Source organism: Antechinus flavipes, chromosome 2 (assembly GCF_016432865.1).
Source record: "Antechinus flavipes isolate AdamAnt ecotype Samford, QLD, Australia chromosome 2, AdamAnt_v2, whole genome shotgun sequence".
In the NCBI taxonomy this organism is placed as follows: domain Eukaryota; kingdom Metazoa; phylum Chordata; class Mammalia; order Dasyuromorphia; family Dasyuridae; genus Antechinus; species Antechinus flavipes.
In genome coordinates, this window is record NC_067399.1 from 129737668 (window position 1) to 129758537 (window position 20870).

Consider the following 20870-nt stretch of genomic DNA (forward strand, 5'->3'; position numbering starts at 1 on the left):
TATGCCCAAAGGACTATCAAACTGTACATATCTTTTGATCCAGCAGTGTCTCTATTGGGGCCTGTATCCCAAAGACAACATAAAAAAGGAAAAGTGATCTCTACATGTATAAAATGTTTGTAGCAGCCCTTTTTATAGTAGTAAGAAACTGGAAAATGAGTGGATGCCCATCAGTTGAAGAATGGATGAATAAGTTATGGCATATGAAAGTTATGGAATATTATTGTTCTATAAGAAACGATCAGCAGGATGATTTCAGAGAGATCTGGAGAGACTTATGTGAACTGAAGCTAAATGAAATAAGCAGAAACAGGAGATCATTATACATGACATTATCAATATTATACAACAATCGATTCTTCTGTATGTGGCTCTTTTCAATGCAAAATGATTCAAGTCAGTTCCAATGGTCTTGTGATGAAGAGAGCCGTATGAATCCAGAGAGAGGATTGTGGGGACCGAGTGTGATCATGACATAGTATTTTCACCTTTTTAATTGTTGTTTGCTTGCATTTTGTTTTCTTTCTCATTTTTTTTCTTTTTGATCTGATTTTTCTTGTGCAGCATGATAATTGTGGAAATATGTATGGAATAATTGCACTTTACTTGCTTTCTAGAAAAGGGGGTGGGGGGGGAAGGGAAGGAAAAATAATTGGAACACAAGGTTTTGCAAAGGTAAATGGTAAAATTATCTATGCATATATTTTTGAAAATAAAGTTTTAATTAAAAAAAGAAGAATTTTTCAACATCATTGAATAGAAAGGCCAGTTTGACTGGAACTTAGAATATGTGAAAGGAATCTTTTTTTCTGGGAAGATAGTAAAAGGCTTTAAATTCCAAGCATAAAAGTTTATATTTAGCAGAGTCAAGATGGCAGAGAGTAGATAGGATTTTACCTGAGCTCTTCACACAAATATTGGGAGTGTAATAATTTTTCCAGCATAAAATACCTTGGAAGAATTTCAAGAAAGATCTGTCTCAATTGGTAAGGGAGGAATGACATAGAGTACAGGTGTAATGTAGGAAAACCTAGGGCAGAGAGGCCCTAGTGCAGGGAACCTAGTAGGAAGGTTTTAGCCAAAATAACAGCATCAATTACTTTTTTTAAATAGTCTTTTATTTACAGGTTATATGTATGGGTAACTTTACAGCATTGACAATTGCCAAACCTCTTGTTTCAATTTTTCCCCTCCTTCCCCCCCTCCCCCATATGGCAGGATGACCCGTAGATGTTAAATATATTAAAATATAAATTAGATACACAATAAGTATACATGACCAAACCATTATTTTGCTGTACAAAAAGAATCAGACTCTGAAATATTGTACAATTAGCCTGTGAAGGAACTCAAGAATGCAGGCAGGCAAAAATATAGGGATTAGGAAGTCAAGGTAATGGTTCTTAGTCATCTCCCAGAGTTCTTTCACTGGGCGTGGCTGATTCACTTCATTACTGCTACATTGGAATTGATTTGGTTCATCTCATTGCTGAGGATGGCCAGGTCCATCAGAATTGGTCATCATATAGTATTGTTGTTGAAGTATATAATGATTTCCTGGCCCTGCTCGTTTCACTCAGCATCAGTTTATGTAAATCTCTCTAGGCCTTTCTGAAATCATCCTGTTGGTCATTTCTTACCAAATAATAATATTCCATAATATTCATACACCACAATTTATTCAGACATTCTCCATTTGATGGGCATTCACTCAGTTTCCAGTTTCTGGCCATTACAAACAGGGCTGCCACATTCATGCACATACAGACCCCTTTCCCTTCTTTATGATCTCTTTGGGATATAAGCCCAGTAGTAACACTGCTGGATCAAAGGGTATGCACAGTTTGATAACTTTTTGAGCATAGTTCCAAATTGCTCTCCAGAATGGTTGAATGTATTCACAATTCCACCAACAATGTTTTCCCACATCCCCTCCAACATTCTGCATTATCTTTCCCTGTCATTCTAGCCAGTCTGACAGGTGTATAGTAGTATCTCAGAGTTGTTCTAATTTGAATTTCTCTCATTAATAATGACTTGGAGCATCTTTTCACATGGCTAGAAATAGTTTCAATTTCTTCATCTGAGAATTGTCTGTTCATATCCTTTGACCATTTATCAATTGGAGAATGGCTTGATTTCTGATAAATTAGAGTCAATTCTCTATATATTTTGGAAGTGAGTCCCAGAACCTTTGACTGCAAAAATATTTTCCCAGTTTATTGCCTCCCTTCTAATCTTGTCTGCATAAGTTTGTTTGTACAAAAACTTTTCAGTTTGGTATAATCAAAATTTTCTATTTGGTGATCAGTAATGATTTCTAGTTTTTCTTTGGTCATACATTCTTTCCTCTTCCATAGGTCTGAGAGGTAAACTATTCTATGTTCCTCTAATTTATCTATAATCTCATTCTTTATGCATATGTCATGAACCCATTTTGACGTTATCTTGATGTATGATGTTAAGTGTGGGTCGATGCCTAGTTTCTGCCATACTAGTTTACAATTTTCCCAGCAATTTTTGTCAAACAGTAAGGTCTTATCCCAAAAGCTGGGGTCTTTGGATTTGTCAAACACTAAGTTGCTATAGTTATTGACTCTTTTGTCCTTTGAACCTAACCTATTCCATTGATCAATTAATCTATTCCTTAGCCAATACCAAATGATTTTGGTAACTGCTGCTCTATAATATAATTTTAGATCTGGTGCAGCTAAGCCACCTTCATTTGACTTTTTTTTCATTAATTCCCTAGAAATTCTTGACCTTTTGTTTTTCCATATGAATTTTGTTATTTTTTTCTAGGTCATTGAAATAGTTTTTTGGGAGTCTGATTTGTATAGCACTAAATAAATAGATTAGTTTAGGTAGTATTGTCATCTTTATTATATTTGCTCGCCCTATCCAAGAGCATTTAATATTTTTCCAATTGGTTAGATCAGACATAATTTGCGTGAAAAGTGTTTTGTAGTTTTGCTCATAAAGTTTCTGATTTTCCCTTGGCAGATAGATTCCTAAGTATTTTATACTATCAGTAGTTACTTTAAATGGAATTTCTCTTTGTAACTCTGTTGGATTTTGTTAGTGGTATATAAGGATGTTAGTGGTATATAAGGATGCTGATGATTTATGTGGGTTTATTTTGTATTCTGCAACTTTGCTAAAGTTGTGGATTATTTCTAACAACTTTTTATTTTTTATTTTTATTTATTTATTTTTTGCTGAGGCAATTGGGGTTAAGTGACTTGCCCAGGGTCACACAGCTAGACAGTGTCTGAGACTAGATTTGAACTCGGGTCCTCCTGACTTCAGGGCTGGTGCTCTATCCACTGCACCACCTAGCTGCCCCCTAACAACTTTTTAGTAGAATCTCTGGGGTTCTCTAAGTATACCATCATATTATCAGTGAAGAGTGATAATTTGGTATTCTCATTGCCTACTCTAATTCCTTTAATCTCTTTCTCAACTCTTATTGCCAAAGCTAGCATTTCTAATACAATATTGAATAGTAACAGTGATAGTGGGCAACCTTGTTTCACTCCTGATCTTATTGGGAATGGTTGCAGTTTTTCCCCATTACATATGATGCTTACTGATGGTTTTAAATAGATGCTGCTGATTATTTTAAGGAAAAGTCCATTTATTTCTATACTCTCAAGTGTTTTTTAATAGGAATGGATGTTTGATTTTATCAAATGCTTTTTCTGCATCTATTGAGATGATCATATGGTTTTTGTCAATTTGGTTATTAATATGGCTTATTATATTGATAGTTTTCCTAAAATTGAACCAGCCCTGCATTCCTGGTATAAATCCTACTTGATCATAGTGTATTATCCTGGGGATGATTTTCTGTAGTCTTTTTTGCTAATATCTTATTTAAGATTTTAGCATCAATATTCACTAGGGAGATTGGTCTATAATTTTCTTTCTCTGTTTTCAACCTACCTGGTTTAGGTATCAGTACCATGTCTGTGTCATAAAAGGAATTTGGTAGAACTCCTTCATTCCCTATTTTATCAAATAATTTATATAGCATTGAGGCTAATTGTTCTTTAAATGTTTGGTAGAATTCACATGTAAATCCATCTGGTCCTGGGGATTTTTTCTTAGGGAGTTGATTAATAGCTTGTTCTATTTCTTTTTCTGAAATGGGACTATTCAAGCAATTTACTTCCTCCTCTGTTAATCTGGGAAGTCTATATTTTTGGAGATAGTCATCATTTCACTTAAATTTCAAATTTATTGGCATAAAGTTGGGCAAAGTAACTCCTTATTATTTCTCTAATTTCCTCTTCATTTGTAGAAAGTTCTCCCTTTTCATTTTTAAGACTACTAATTTGATTTTCTTCCCTCCTTTAAAATGTTTAAATTCCTTTCTGGGAAGATATGTGTAACTCTTGAGAATTATACCTTTGTCAGGAAAATTGGAAAGAATATACTTAGTGGGTAGGAATAAGTTGACTTCAATGTAATGATATAAAAAAGAAATTGGGGTGAAAAAAGGATTGTAATGGGAGAAGGAAAAGGAGAGCTAAAATGAGGTAAAATATATCATGTGAAAAGGCACAAAAGATCTATTATGGTTAAGCAAAAGATTAGAAGGGAATAAGCATTGAACATTAATCTCATTAAATTTGGCTCAGAGGGAATATAATACATAATTAGGTGGGTATAGAAATTTGTCTTACCCTATAGGGAAGTAGGAGGGGAAAGGGGAAAGAAAAAGGGGAGGGTAATAAGAGGAAGGGCAGAAGAAAAAAGGAAAGGGATAAGAAAGGAAGTCTGGAAAAAAAAGGGAAGGCAGATTGAGGGAGGTGATTGTCAGATTCAAAACAAAAGCAATGATGAAAATGCTGAAAGTGAGAGAAAAGTATAACTTGTGAAAAAGAGGATAGTAGGAAAAAGAGTTAGAAATTTTAACTGTGAATGTGAATGGGATGAATTCTCCTATAAAATTGAAGTGAATATCAGCATGGACTTAAAAGCCAGAATCCTACAAGGTTTTTGTTGTTGTTGTTGTTGTTGTTGTTGTTGTTGTTGTTGTTGTTTGTTTTGTTTTGTTTTGTTTTGTTTTTTTTACAAGAAAAATCTAAAACAGAGAGATACATAGAGAGTAAAGATAAACAACTGGAGCAGAATCTATTATGTTTCAGCTGAAGTAAAAAAGTAGAGGTGGTGATCCTGATTTCAAATCAAGCAAAAGCAAAAATAGATCAAATTAAAGTAGATAAGAAAAGAAACTATATTTTGCTAAAAGATGCCTTAGATAATGAAGTAATATCAATACTCAACATATATACACCAAGTGGTATATCATCCACATAACTAGAAGAGAAATTAAGTGAGTTACACTTTTGAGTTACAAAAAGAAATAGATGGCAAAACTATTCTAGTGGGGGATCTCAACCTTCCCCTATTAGAATTAAATAAATCTAACCACAAAATAAGAAAGAAGGTAAGGAGGTGAATAGAGTTTTAGAAAAGTTAGATATGATAAACCTTTAAAGAAAGTTGGATGGAGATATAAAGAAAGATAATTTTTCTCAGCAATTCATGGCACCTACCAAAAAAATTTATTAGGACATAAAAATCCCACAATCAAATGCAGAAATTCAGAAATAGTGAAAAGTGAATATTTAATGCTCAAGGTAAATGGGAAACAATAAATGGATTTAAACATAAGTATCTAGGTGCATGGTATTGTTAATAGTTTCATATCTTAAGAAGAAAAACTTAGAAGCATAAGGTGAAGTTGTTTTCAATCATACTAAAAAAACCAATAACCTCAGACAAAGAATTGTATGACTGAAATCTAGATGTCTAAGTAATACTTACAAAAAGATTGAAACCTCTAGAGGTAAAAATTTGGAGAAATCTCATCCACCACAGCATTTAACCAACAGGAGCCTAGAAGCAATGAGTGCACACAAATCCACAGACCCTTTTAACCAGTGATGCAGGCTGAAGGATGTCTTGTCTATAGAAATTAAGTATTCAAATTCAGCTGACATTTACAAGCCCTTACTATGTACTAGATTCTGTGCTAAACTCTGGGGATAGAAAATAGATAAGGAAAGAAAGAAAGAGAAAAAAAGAAAGAAAAAGAAAGAAAAAGAGAGAGAGAGAGAGAGAGAGAGAGAAAGGGAGGAAGGGAGGGAGGAAGGAAGGAAGGAAGGAAGGAAGGAAGGAAGGAAGGAAGGAAGGAAGGAAGGAAGGAAAGAAGAAAGGAAGGAAGGAAAAAAGGAAGAAATGAATGAAACCAACAAACATCTGTTTCTCTGTAAGTAAGCTTAGAATCTAACAATGAAAGATAGTACATGCAAGGAAATTGAAAAGGGGTAATAGAAAATGGAAGATTATAAAAGAGTATCAGCTGTTGGACAAGATATTCTTGGAACTAAAATCAAAGAGACACTGATGGAAAATGCAATGTTACCTGGAAAATTCGGAGTCCTTTATATGGAAGAAGTTTATTGTTCTTCCTTCTAGCTCTCCAATTAGAGGGGAGAAACAACTAAGGGAACTGTAATGGTGGTGAATATCAAAAATTCATTATAACTGCATGGTGATGAGATTTCAGGTGTTATATTAGGGCAGGCTAATATTCCTAATGTGGAAACATAGCAGGGCCATTAACAGATATGAATTTATAATGATTCTACAGTCAGTTGAAGAAAAGTGTGCATGCCTGGAAAAAAGAAAAAAATGATAATGCAAGCAGAGAGGGAAAAGAACATTAAATTAAAAAAAGGAAAATTGAGACCCTGACTTGAGTTCAAATCTGGCCTCAGACATTTACTAGTTGTGTGACAAGTCATTTATCCCTATTTTTCTCAGTTTCCTTTTCTGTAAAATGATCTGGAGAAGGAAATGGCAAAGCAGTCAAATATTTCTGCTATGAAAACCTCAGATTAGGTCACAAAGTGTTACATAGGACAGAACAAAAAAAAAAATTCTGTAAGAAACAGAACCTCTGAGAGACCATTCAATTGAATCATCTAAATTTTATAAATGAGGATCATGGGGCTCAGAAATGTTATTTGCTTGAGGTCACACAGCTGCTAAATGGCAGAGAAAGACTTTGAATCTAAGTTCTTTGACTTCAAATCAAATGGCCTTTAATAATATAAAATTTGGATACAATTATTAAAAGTGAAGAGAAATTTAGAAGAAAGATATTATATCAACACATTGCTATGATGACAGTATTAAGAGAGTTTACTAAAACACTGTAGGTATCCCAGAATAATGGCATTTGGTTTTTAATAAACCAAAAATAATGTAAGAAAATTATTTTAATATTCTGAATAAAGATGAAAAGAATTGATTGAGTAAATGCACTTAACCTCCAGTAATAATAACAATAATAATAATAATTTCCAAAGCAAACATATTTCACAGGGAAAAAAAACCTTCAAATATGAAAGCATAAGCAATGCAATTTCAATAATATAGTACAATTCCATTATCATGAATAATCATGGGAGAAAATCTAATCATAGAGAAAATGTATGTTCCAAAAAGCAAAGGAGCTCAAGAAACAATGCAGAAAAATAAATCTTACAGAACTAAAAATGAGATAGCAAGAAAGAGGGAGGGAAGAAAGGAGCAAGGGAGAGGGGGAAACCGACAGACAGACAGACAGAAAAATCCAGATACAGAGAGAAAGAAAAGTATTTAATAAGAGCTGTTTCAGTCATTGCTGCAGAAATTAAAAAAGAGAGATGAGCAGATTATTTGGTTTAGAAAGACAATAAAAACAAAAATACAAGAAATTAAAATAAGTACAATTATACAAAAATATTAATGAAACTGATTCTCTTACGTATGAATTTATTGTTGTTGTTTTTAAAAGGTGCAATTGGAGAATAATCTAGGGAATAAAAGGGAAAAAAAAACAAAGTAATGTCATCAAGGCATAAAAGAAACTAATTGCTTAAAAACTTACAAGGAGCTTAAAAAATCTGCAAGAGAAAAATAGTGCCTATACTAAATGTTTTATCCACTATAAGTGAATCAGCAATGGATGTCGGGCAAATAGATGTGGAAGAAACTGATGGCAAATTTGAAGTTGTACTACCAAGAAAGAAAAAGAGAGAAATAGAGAAGCATTGGTGATGAACTCCCCCAAAATTCTTGCATGAACAGTGAAGAGACAATATTTAATTTAGTCACTCAGTAATGTAGGGAAGGGAGGAGATGGAGCTGTGGAAGACTAGGATAAAAGTCAATGAATGGAAAATTGAGATGAGGAAAGTGTATCACTAAACTATAGTCTTCAAAAAGTAGATACATTTTTGTGGTGGGTTTCCTCTGTGGGGAATTTTCAAATAAATACACTACTTAATCTGAGGAATAGTTTTACCAATCTGGATTGCCCTATCCCAACAGAAGAGATATATAAGCTATCAAGGGCAGCCATCACCTAGAGTGACAAAGTAGACATAAAGATAGAGATAGGATAATATGACCTCTGGAACTGAGACAACTGCTACTAAAGGTTGAAAGTAAGATGAGATCTCATTATTTGGGACATGGAATGATTCCCATTACACAATGATGTTAAGATTTTTTTAAAAAAGGTAATAATATAAAGATGGGACAGAATTATAATAGCAGGCCTGCTCATTTGAACATTTTATCCTTGATAAGTGATATTCAAAGATATTGCTAGTATGAAAGGCTAGAACATAGATCATCAGAATAAGACAAGGCTGTCAAAGTATTTGAAGCCATGGGTTAGTTTGACCCAGGAAGGGCCCAACTCTGCCTTAAGTAAAGCAGATGCTGGCCACAGGATTGTTTTCTTTCATAGATTATGTAGATGCTGAGACATTGTAATAAGAGAATTAAAAAAAAAACAAAATAAAAATTTAAATTATCAAAACCTAGAGTTTATGATCATCTACTAACAAATATAAAGTCAGTTTTTAGCATATTTGAAATTGAATAAAATACTAATAAAATTGCCTTTGTGTCTTTATAAACTTCTTTTCTTTTGCATAATTCAATGTTTTATCAGTGTTTTCTGTCTTCTTTTATAATCTCTCACACTATCCACTAACTCTAATCTCAAATATAAGGCTTTTATTATAATTTTGTAATTAAATAAATTTCATTAATATATTCACTAATATATGCATATTCGCCACATCTGAACGTATTACAATGTTACTTCTTTTTTTGTATCATTATCTTTCCATTAACAAAGAAAAAGAAACTGGACAAGAAAAAGGAACAAGAAAACAGGAGTATTTCTAATTGGAATTGTCTGCTTATCTTCCATTATCCTTCCTTTCTTCACCCAACTTGGACAAAGATCACATGGTCTCATTTGTTCTCTCTATTTAACCCCACCTTCCCATAGTTGTGACCATCCCTTTCCCAAATCTCTTCTTTCTCAACCTCCTGCTTTTTTCCTTTCTCAGTCTATGAGCTGGCATTTATATAGCATTTAGGATTTATGAAGCACTTTACCATTATTTCATTCCTTACAACACCTCTTTAAGGCAGGTTCTATTATTATCCCTGTTTTAGAGACAGCTGATAGATATCTAAAGCAGGATTTGAGTTGAGATCTTCCAGACTAGAAGTACAGTGTTCAATCTTCTTGTACTTCCTAGCTGCTGATTTCCTTAATGTGTTTCTACACTACACTAATGAATTTCCACACCAAGCCATTTGAGTGTGTATATGAGGGTGTATGTCATAGATATGTACATGTGTATGTGTGTGTGTGTGTGTGTGTGTGTATATATATATATATGTATATATATATATATATACATATATACACCTTTAAAGTTTATAAAGTACCTTTCAAACATTATTCCATTTATTCCCACAATCCTGGAAGGTAGGTGTTATTATTATCTTCATTTTTAGATAAGGAAATATATGAGAAAGGGGTTAAATAACTTAATCAAGGTTAAACAGTTTTAAGTGTCTCAGGATGGATTTGAACTCAGTTTTTTTATGTTTTCAAATCTAGCCTTCTATCTACTGTTCTTGCTCATTCCTCTTTAATAGCTACTTCTCATTTTTATTTTTCTGATCATGGATTCTAAGGCAATCAAGGATCATAGTCTAATTCAAAATGTATTTAATTATTTAATCAATTAGCTATGACCTGTCCCCAGCTTGTACCATATTAGATATTCTTAAAATTAAAATAAAATGGATTAGCCTCTTTCCCCATAAGATTTCACCCATTTCATGTTATATGCAATGTCCAATAGAATAAAATAGGTGAAAAGATTTTTAAAATGTCCTGTCCTGAATAGTGAAAAGAGCTTCTCCATTACATGTCGACAAAATTTCTGAAGTAGATTTGTCAAGCATCTTCTCCTACTTCTAGCAGGCAGAACATTCTATATAAGTTCCCAATAAGTTGGCCTCTATTGGCCAGGTTACTTTTAAAATATTAAACTCCTTAGACTTAAAAAAATCCAGGGTTACTTGCTTTACAATTTATTACCTGTGTAACAAACAAAACAATGGCATATTATTTCCAGTGAATCAAAGAGAGAAAGATCAGAGACTAACCTTTAATGATCCAGTTCACAGAATACCAGTTAAAAATTTCTTCTCCAGAATTTTCTTAATGTATTTTGTAAAAATTAGACTTTTTCTCTCAGGAAACATCTCATTAAATTTTCTCCTTGATAGTTATATCATTCAAACTCTCAAGATAAAAATGTTCTCTGTTATTTCTTTTTGTCTTCATGTAGTCTCTCTGCACCCCATCCCAGTACACAGATTCAGTCCAGAATGAGGATTGATTTGCATCTTTCCTCAAAGAATGCACAGATGTCAAATTTTCCCAAAAACTGAATTCAGTTTTAAAGATATATTAAAATTATTCAAGTCATGTGGAAAAGGCTACTGAATTTGGTGTGACACTTAAATTCTCCTTTATGTAACAATTTGAGATAGAGGGTATTTCATGTATTCTTTTAATGTTTCAATCTTTTCACTTTGCCTTTTTGTTTCTAATTGTATCATTAAACTTTGGATTAGTTTGCTCCATTCTGGGTTTTTTTTTTCAGGATATCTGTTACATACTGAAAAAATTTTCACCTCCTCTCCAGTACAATCCATTGGCTTTCTGTCACCTCTAGGATCAAATACAAAATCCTCCATCTCTTATTCAAAGACCTTCACAACTTGATTTCCTTCAATTTTTCTAGTCTTCTTAAACTGTATTCTCCTCTTCCTCTTCTCATCCGTTATATATCTTGAAATTCAATGACACTGGTTTTCTTGCTGTTACTCAAACAAGACACATCATTTCTCAGATCCAGGCAATTTCCCTGACTGTCCTCCCTTGCCAAAAATACTTTCTCAACTCTTCTTTGCCTTCTAGCTTCCCTGCTTTCTCTGTCTTCCTTCAAGTTCCAGCCAAAATCTCATTTTCTATGAGAAATCTTACCTAATGCATCTTACTACTTACTACTAATGATTTCTTTCATTTTTATTGCATACAACTTCTTTGTACATAATTAATATTGTCTTCTTCATTTGATTTATGAGTCTTCAGCTATTCTTTGTATCCTCAGCACATGGCATGGTGCCTGGTACATCACAGATATTTTACAAATGCTTATCAGCTTATTGACTGATTTTTGTGTAAACTATACCTTCTTCCCTTATTTGTTCTAATTTCATTTTTTTATTTCTATTTTTCCTATATTACTTATGTCCCCAAAATATGTTTCATTCTGCATCTTAAGTCCTTCAGCTCTCTGTCACAAAATAGGTAGCATGCATCAAGGAAATTTCAATAAAAAGAAAGGCAAACTTTCTATAAACTACTCAGTGGACCATGGGAAGACATCTATAAATATAATCAAAAGAAAGTAAAACCAGAAAAACAATGTATGCTATGATTATAACATTATAAACGAAATGAATTTAAAAATTGAAACTGAATGCTGTGTTTCTATAGCAATCAAGAAGGTTGGCACTAAAAACAAAGAAACTTAGAAAATGAATCCTATTCTAAACTTTGCAGATATAATGAAAGAGGTATGTGCAGTATTGTATTTACATTTAGATTTAATTGTGGCATTGGGTAGATTTACTGATTTGTTTTATTTTTATCTTCTAAAAGTCTTTTAAATAAGGGATGGTACACTTGATCATAGATTAATTATTCAGGGCTTCTTGAAAACTTTTTCCACTTTTTTGTCCAAGAAATTTTTACATGACACCAAGTATATAGCAATATAAAATTAGCTATATAAACCAAATATTTATTGATAATAAATCATAATTTAACAACTTCTACATTCTGTTACAAGACCCCACATGGAATGGCAAATCACAGTTTAAGAAGCTGGAGTTGTAATATATACATAAAGTATGGTTATATAAAATATATGAATTTTAATGAAGAAAAAGCAAAAACTTAACAATTATAACTTTATATGTAAATATCTTATACAATTCAACAAGTGAAATAATAGCAACGTGGATGAAAAATAAAAATAAAAAATAACTTCTATGCAAGAACAATGCACATCAAAAAGTTAAATCCTTCATAAAATTAAAATAAGAGTAGAAAGAAATTGATTTTACCAAAGATGATCTAAAAAAGCAAAACTTAAAATCATGCTACCAAATAATATATAAATGTATTCAGTATGGATGGAAAATGGAGAGCCATTAATTGGAGGCAGAATTGTGGCATTAAATGTTTATATGAAGGACATTATATTCAAGATATTTTAAAAAATCAGATACAATATGAAACTAAGATCCAATTCCTATGAGATATATAAAGGAGTAAACCCCTTTTTTATAGCTTTTTATTTACAAAATGTATGCAGTGGTAATTTTTCAAGATTGACCATTGCAAAACCTTCTGTTCCAAATTTTCCCCTTCTTCCCCCACTCCCTTCCCTAGATGCAGGTAGCCCAATACATGTTAAATATGTTAAAATATATTTTAAATCCAATACATGTATACATATTTATATAGTTATCTTGCTGCACAAGAAAAATTGGATCTAGAAAGGAAAAAAATCTGAGAAGGAAAACAGAAGGAGTAAGAATCTATGTTGTGGTTCACACTCAGTTCCCATAGTTTTCTCTCTGGGTGTAGATGGCTCTCTTCATTACTGAACAATTGGAACTAGTTTGAATCCTTTCATTATTGAAGAGAGCCACATCCATCAGAATAGATCATCATATGGTCTTGTTGTTGTCATGTATAATCATCTCCTGATTCTGTTCATTTCAGTTAGCATCAATTCATATGAGTCTCTCCAGGCCTCTCTGAAATCATCATGTTTGTCATTTCTTATGGAACAATAATATTGTATAACATTCATATACCATAATTTATTCAGTCATTCTCCAATTGATGGGCATCCACTCAGTTCCCAGTTTCTAGCCACTACAAAGAGGGCTGCCACAAACATTTTTGTTAATGTGGGTCCCTTTCCCTCCTTTAAGATCTCTTTGGGATATAATCCAAGTAGAAACACTGCTGGGCCAAAGGGTATGCGTATTGCAGTTTGATAACTTTTTGAGCAAAGTTCCAAACTGCTCTACAGAATGGTTGGATCTGTTCACAGTTCCAAAAACAATGTATCAGTGTCCCTGTTTTCCCACATCCTCTCCAACATTCAATTGTCTTTTCCTGTCATCTTAGCCAATCTGACAAGTGTGTAGTGATATCTCAGAGTTGTCTTAGTTTGCATTTCTTGCATCAATAGTGATTTGGAGCACCTTTTCATGTGACTACAAATAGTTTCAATTTCTTCACCTGAAAATTCTCTGTTCATATCCTTTGATCATTTATCAATTGGAGAATGACTTGAACTATTATAAATTCGAGTCAATTCTCTATATATTTTAGAAATGAAGTCTTTATCAGATTCTTTTGATGTAAAAATGCTTATTGCTTTCCTTCTAATCTTGTCTGCATTAGTTTTATTTGTACAAAAACTTTTTAATTGAATATAATCAAAATTATCTATTTTGTGATCAATAATGATTTCTAGTTCTTCTTTGGTCACAAATTCTTTCCTCCTCCACAGGTCTGAGAGGTAAACTAAGAGTGTAAACTCTTAAGTGTTTGTTGAATAAATTCAATAGAAGATTTTATCCAATTATTTCCATGTAGTCTTTGTCAAAAAATTCTCTAATAAATTTTTCTCTTGATTTTATTAGAGATTGTTTTTCTATCTGTGTTATTTTGTTGAATTTGCTTATTACTATATTACACTGTCATTTTTGAGCCTTAAGTAGCCTCTGCAGTTTAAGTACTTAAACACAGATGTGCTGTAATTTTCATTGGAGGTGAGAGTTTTTGATTCTGAATGCCATCCACTGATAAAACATATATTCATTTGGTATATTGAGGGCTCTTTTTATTATTTATTCAGTTTTGGAGGTGGCAGCTAAGGGTCTGGAGTCAGCTGAACTCTCCAGGGAAATTTTCAAAATACCTGAGTTTAAATTTGGCCTAAGATTTTTACTGGCTGTGTGACCCTGCATATAAATCACTTAACCCTATTTGCCTCAGTTTCTTCATGATGAACAAGAAAAGAAAATACCAAAGCACCTCACTATCTATGCCAAGAAAACATCATGGATAATATGGCCCATGCTGTCATAATGTGTGCCTGATTTGCCTCACTTGCATTTGTATCAGTTCATTTCTGAATATATCCTGCTCATCACTTCTTAGAAGAATATGCTATCATAATTTTCTGCTAATTTTCTGCAAGATTGCCTATATTATGAATACTTTTTTCCTCCCTCTTGGTTTGTTGCTTTTATTTATTTTAGTTAATTTCTTTTAACTTTAAGATTATAGAGGGTGACAGTTTGAACATAATCCCTTACATAGGATTTTCCTCTAACATTCAAGATTCATATTTTTTAAGAATGTAATAAAAAGTGTTAGAGGAAATTTAAAACATAATCTTGAATGTTAATGAACTGAATTCTGCAATGAAAAATTCAAAATATATTAAAAATAAGAACTTAACAAAATATCACATAAAAGGATCAAGTATCAGATGCAGAATGGCTGAATAAGTTAGAGTATATGAATGTTGTGGAATATTATTGTTTTATAAGAAATTATCACCAGAATGATTTTAGAAAGACTTGGAGAGACTTACATAAACTGATGCTGAGTAGAATCAAAAGAACATTGTACACAGCAACAAGATTATGAATGATCAATTCTGATAGACTTGAATCTTTTCAACAGTGAGGTGACTCAAGTCAATTCCAATAGGCTTGGGATGGAGAGAGTCATCTATAACCAGAAAGAGGGCTGTGGGCACTGAATGTGAAACACAGCATAGTATTTTCACCTTTTTTTTTTTTGTTTGCTTTTTGTTTTCTTTTTCCTTTTTGATCTGATTTTTGTTGTGCAACATGATAAATGTGGAAATACGTAGAATTGCACATATTTAACATATATTGGATTACTTGCTGTCTAGGGAAAGGGGTGGGGTAAGGAGGGAGAAAAACATTTGGAACACAAGGATATCTTGGAACAATTTTTTTTTCAATCTGTAAACATTTATTAAGTATCTTCCATGAGTCAGATATTATGCTTTTCTTCAATTGATCAAAAACATTTGCTTAAAACCAAAGAGCAATATTATTTTAATTTTCACAATAAAATCAGAAATAACTCAAGAATATCCACTACATTTATTACTATTTGACACAATTTAAATGATAGCTATAGCAATGAAAATTAAAAACTTAGAGAATAACTATTAGCAATGAGAAGACAAAATAATTCATTTTTGCAAGTCCTACTTACTAAGAAACCCTCAGAAAATTAACTTTAAAAAAAGTAATCAAAGCAATTAATTGCTTCATTAAAGCAACAGCATTAAAAATTTTATAAAAGCATTGATATTGTTTTACAGTACCAAAAAAAATAGCAAGAAAAAAAACTAGTAAAATAAAATGATTATGAAATTATTACATAACATATAAAGTAGTTGGGATTTATCTGACTAAGCCACATACAAATGAATTATATAACTAGAATCATAAAATAATTTTTATGGAAATGAAGGATGACCTACATAATTGGAGCTGGAGAAGGAAATGGCAAACTACTCCAGTAGCTCTGCCAAGAAAACCCCAAAGGAGATAATAGAGACTTGGTAGACTGAAAAAAATGACTCAAAAGCAAAATCAAAAGAAAATTAATTGGAATTTTTCTGAGGCTTTTCCATGCCCAAAATAGTAACAAATTGATACTAGTTAATTAGTTCACAGGTATAAAAATTTATATTAAAGAACAAAGCAGCAAGAATTTCAAGGGAAATTATGAAAAAAAAGTAAAAGTGGTGATGAACATTACTGAATCTCAAATTATTTCATAAAGCAATTATCAAAAGTACCTGGTTCAAACATAAGTTTGAAATGGGACAAGTACACCATAGGAATATAGTAGCAAGAGAATGCAATAAGGAAACATAAAGAAGGCCAGTGTTTAATAAAGTAAAAAAACACAAATTATTGAAAAGATATTTAATGAGAAGTACACAGAAAAAAAGTTTCAAGTTAATTGAAGTAAATAAACCTTTTTAAGAGTATGAGCGAGTGTGCTAAGAGCTAAGAATGTAAATACAAGTCTAAAGAAGAACTTTAAGTTCTAATAGGTTAAGAAAACATATAAAAGAAAGCTGAATAAAGGGGGAGGGAAGATGAAGGTACCTGACTCCCAGGTGGTATAAAGAAAATTCTGTGAACATATCATCAGTGCAGTCTGGAGAGTAATAAAGATATAATTTTCCTTTAGGTCACTCCCTTAAATTTATAGATTTTAAAATGAACCAGTTAAACTGAGAAAAAGGATAAGGAGATAGTAACTATTTCTAACCTGTGAAATGATTCAGGGATGGATGGAGTTTCAGACTGAAAAGGTTTCTACAGTATGGTAGACAGAAAATAGCTTTAGACAAATAATTTATACCATATAGCACAATTAATTCCAAATGGAAGAATGAGTTAAATATAAAGAGTATGAAATTTCAAGGAGAAAAAAGCCTTATGGTAAAAATTGTAGAGTGTAGAAGAATTAATGTTTATATAAGGAAAAGAGGAAAATATAACTAGCTATTAGCAAAATAGGCATTTTTATTGTATAATATTTTAAAACTTTAGCCTAGAAAAACAGATACAGCTAGAAGAATTGAAAGTACTGATGAGAAAAAGTTGACTTCAAAGATATCTGAGGAAAATTCTGACTTAAAAAAATATATGAATATTTGACAAATCTTTTGGGGATAAGAATCATTCTTCCAAGTCGTAATTGTCAAGGCATATGAAGAAATGATTTTACAGAGAAGAAAAAGAAAATGTGAACAATCTTTTGAATAAATTCTCCAATTATTATTAATGTACAGAAGTAATTAGGTGGTACAGTGGAAACAGCACTAGTTCTGGAGTTAGAAATATCTGAGGTCAAATATGGCATTAGACACTTACTAGCTGTGTGACCCTAGGCAAGTCACTTAATCCTGTGTACTTCAGTTTCCTCTTCTGTAAAATGAACTGAAGTAAATTGCAAACCACTTCTTTATCTCTGCCTAGAAAAGCTCAAAAGGAGTTAGAAATAGTTGGATATGACTAAACAATAATAACCAAAAAGGAGGGTGGAAGAGCTTTGCTGAACATTTCTAGATCACCTAAGATAAAAACACCCTACTTCTGGGAGAAAACATTCTACATTTCCCTACAACTATCCCTACTGCTATCCCTGTATAGCAGTAACCTCTTTTCATATACTATGTCTTAAAATAACCAGAATGAGGGAGTCTTCCTCTTTTCCTGCAATATCCAGAAAAGAAGGTTCTTTAGATCCACAGCACAAATACATATATTGAACTTATGATGGGGAAAGGGCTTCTTTCCCTCCTTCCTCCCTTTCATCCTGTAACCCTGAGAAAAGGATATGGGGATTTTGTTTTGGTTGTTTTATCTGTCTTTTTTTCAGTAATAAACTAAAGGAACTGAAATTATTTGGAGAAGCTATTCTTCATACATATAAATAACTAAAATATTTTATGATGGGATTGGGGATTTCATTTGTATAGGGAATGGCCAGTCAAGAATAATGCACACTTTATCATAGACTTTTGATGAGCTGATTACTTTATTGAATAGTATTTTTAAGAATTGTTTACTCCATATTGTACACACTAACAGCAAAATTGTCAATGATCAACTTAGTTCTTCACAGTAATACGGTGACCCAAGACAATTTCAAATGGCTTGTGATGGAAAATACTATACACACATACACACATAGAGAAAGTGAATTCAGATTGAAGCATATCATTTTACTTTATTTTTATAGTTTATTTCTTTTGCTCCGTTTCCTCTTTCACAACATAGCTAATATATAAATATATTTTACATGATTGTACATATATAACATATCAAATTGCTTACTGTCTTGGGGACTAGGGAAAGAGAAAATTTATAACTCATTTTAAAAGTAATGTTAAAATTGTCTTTAAGTAATAGAAAAATAAAATGCTATTCAAAAAAAGACAAAAATGGAGGATAAGACATTAAAAAAATAATTTTTGTTATAAGTTTTGAGGAGTAGGGGCATATTGAGAAATGAAGCATAAAAATTGATCAATTCTTTTTAAAAGGCAATGAGGTCTTTAGGTAAAGTGGGGGCTCTATCAGTAAAGAAAAAGAAATAAGTAATACAAATAACTTTAATAAAATCAAGGAATTGTCTACTGTTTTGATATGAAAGGGAGCAGGGGACAGTGAGGGATAGTAAAGAGCAGAAAATGATCCCAGAACTGTCTCTGTCATTTGCATTCAATTCACACACATGTCAGAACATCACTCTTGTGATGACTTTGATTCTCTTTGAAAATGAAGAACAAACAACAATAGACCTGCAGGGACTGAAAAAAATAGTCCTGTCAAAAAGAAATCCATGAGGAGTCATACATTTAGGTTAGGGGCAAAGACCAAAAGTTCAGTTTTGTACATTTTAAATTCCAATAAAATAATTTTTTGAAATTGTACAAATAGTTGATGATCTATTAGATCATATTAGATATAGAAATCTGAATCATCAAATTAAGGAAGACAATTAGACAGTACTATATCAGACTAGCAAAGCTAAAATTTAAATCATCTGTGTTAACAAATAATGAACTACAGAAATGGAAGATTATATGTACTTTCACAAACTCTGTATTAGGTGATTTGGCTCACATTCTTCCCGTAGGAGAAGATAATCTGGGGTATGATGGGAGAAGTGTTTTTTATCAAAGCAAAATGTTTCAAAATAATTGACAAAAATAAATATAACGAGGGGAAGGAAACATTGTACAGGTTATCTCCAAGATTGCTTTTGATACTGGCATACTATGAATTTAAGCATGTCATGTGTATCTTAAAGCACTCATTAGAAATATTTTCCCTGCCAGGAAGACCGGGCTCATTAACTGTATTAGTCAGTCGTGTGAACCTGGGATGTTTTGGCTTCCTTTTTTAATTTATGCCACATTTATTGAAATATCTTTGACATTTATGAGTTGTAAATTTTTAATAAAATAACTTTTAAAACAGTAAACATCATCTATATGTGTATACATATTATAAATATATATGTGTATGTATTCATATATGTATATGCACCTGAACAATACATAGATGTATGTGTATATATAGATTATGTGGGTATATGTATATAAGTATTTCTGTAATAATTTAAATTATCTTTCCACAAATATTCCATGAATTGTGTAGCATACAGATTATTACAAGCACATTTCTTTAATAGGAAAGTGAGATGCCATGTTTTTGGTGACTTGCTCAAATACATATAGCTGTTAAGTGTAAAGATGGTACTTAAACATTCCCTTTTAACTTACATCTAATGCTTTTTTCAAATCCCATTCTAATCATTCATTGATGTGGCTAGATGTGGAATTCAAAAATAACCAGATAATTGACACATGTTCAGAGTCATTTTGTAGTATGAATAAATAGTTTGTAAAGCATTTCAATATCCTGTCTGAATGCACCATGTTCTAATTTCTCCTCCAGTCCTGTTGGAAGCTGCTCAGGACTTGAAGACAAAACTCTTCCTATTGATTTGCTCTTCAATGCTTTCTTTGCCTTTTATTTTGGATTGCGGGTAAGTAAGATATTAAAAAGAGTATTATTGTCATAGAGGTTTCAGTACAATCATGACACGAGCCGTTTTGTAAAAGAAAAATCTATTTAGATAATTTAAGTATAATATTTTCCAGAATATGCTTCATTCTTAAAATAGTACTCAACCCCAAACCTAGCAAACTTTGAAAAAAAAATTGCTGATATAAAATTTCATTTTCCATTCAAAAAATAGCATGTGTGTATTTTCTGTTTAGAAAAATAAGAATTAAAATGATTACTTTGTTTACCTTGAAGTTGTTATGAGGATCCAGCTTAGTAATTATCTATGTGACTTTCATAACTTTAAGTTATTTTCAGTAACTTCTCTGAGTCTCCGTTTCTTCATTTGTAAAAATTATAGGATGGATTTCAATGTTATCTAAGATCCCTCCTTGGTCTCAAGCCATATTCCTAAGAACAAATGTTAAAGTGGTTTATCAGCTATACAATACGGTTCTAAAGGGCTGTTAATATCATTTTATGCTTTTTGTCCTGTTGTCTTGGTTCATTGTTGGTTTCCCAACTAGATAATTAACTCCTAATGATAATAACACATTTCTAGAAAAATTTCCTGAGAATATTATGTGAGAGATATAAGAATAGCATTATATCCATTTTATAAGGTGAGAAAATTAAGGACTAGAAAGTTTAAAGGCATTGTCATAGTGTCTTAAGTGTTATAACTG

At 31.9% G+C, this 20870-nt stretch overlaps 1 protein-coding gene across 1 annotated transcript in view; it reads left to right on the top strand.

Moving 5' to 3' along the window:
- The window catches only part of KCNU1 (potassium calcium-activated channel subfamily U member 1), a 268697-nt gene that overhangs the window by 35409 nt on the left and 212418 nt on the right, over window positions 1-20870 (top strand). The window contains 1 exon segment of the mRNA XM_051975505.1: window positions 20074-20164. Within this exon segment, the coding sequence (XP_051831465.1) occupies window positions 20074-20164 (91 nt within the window).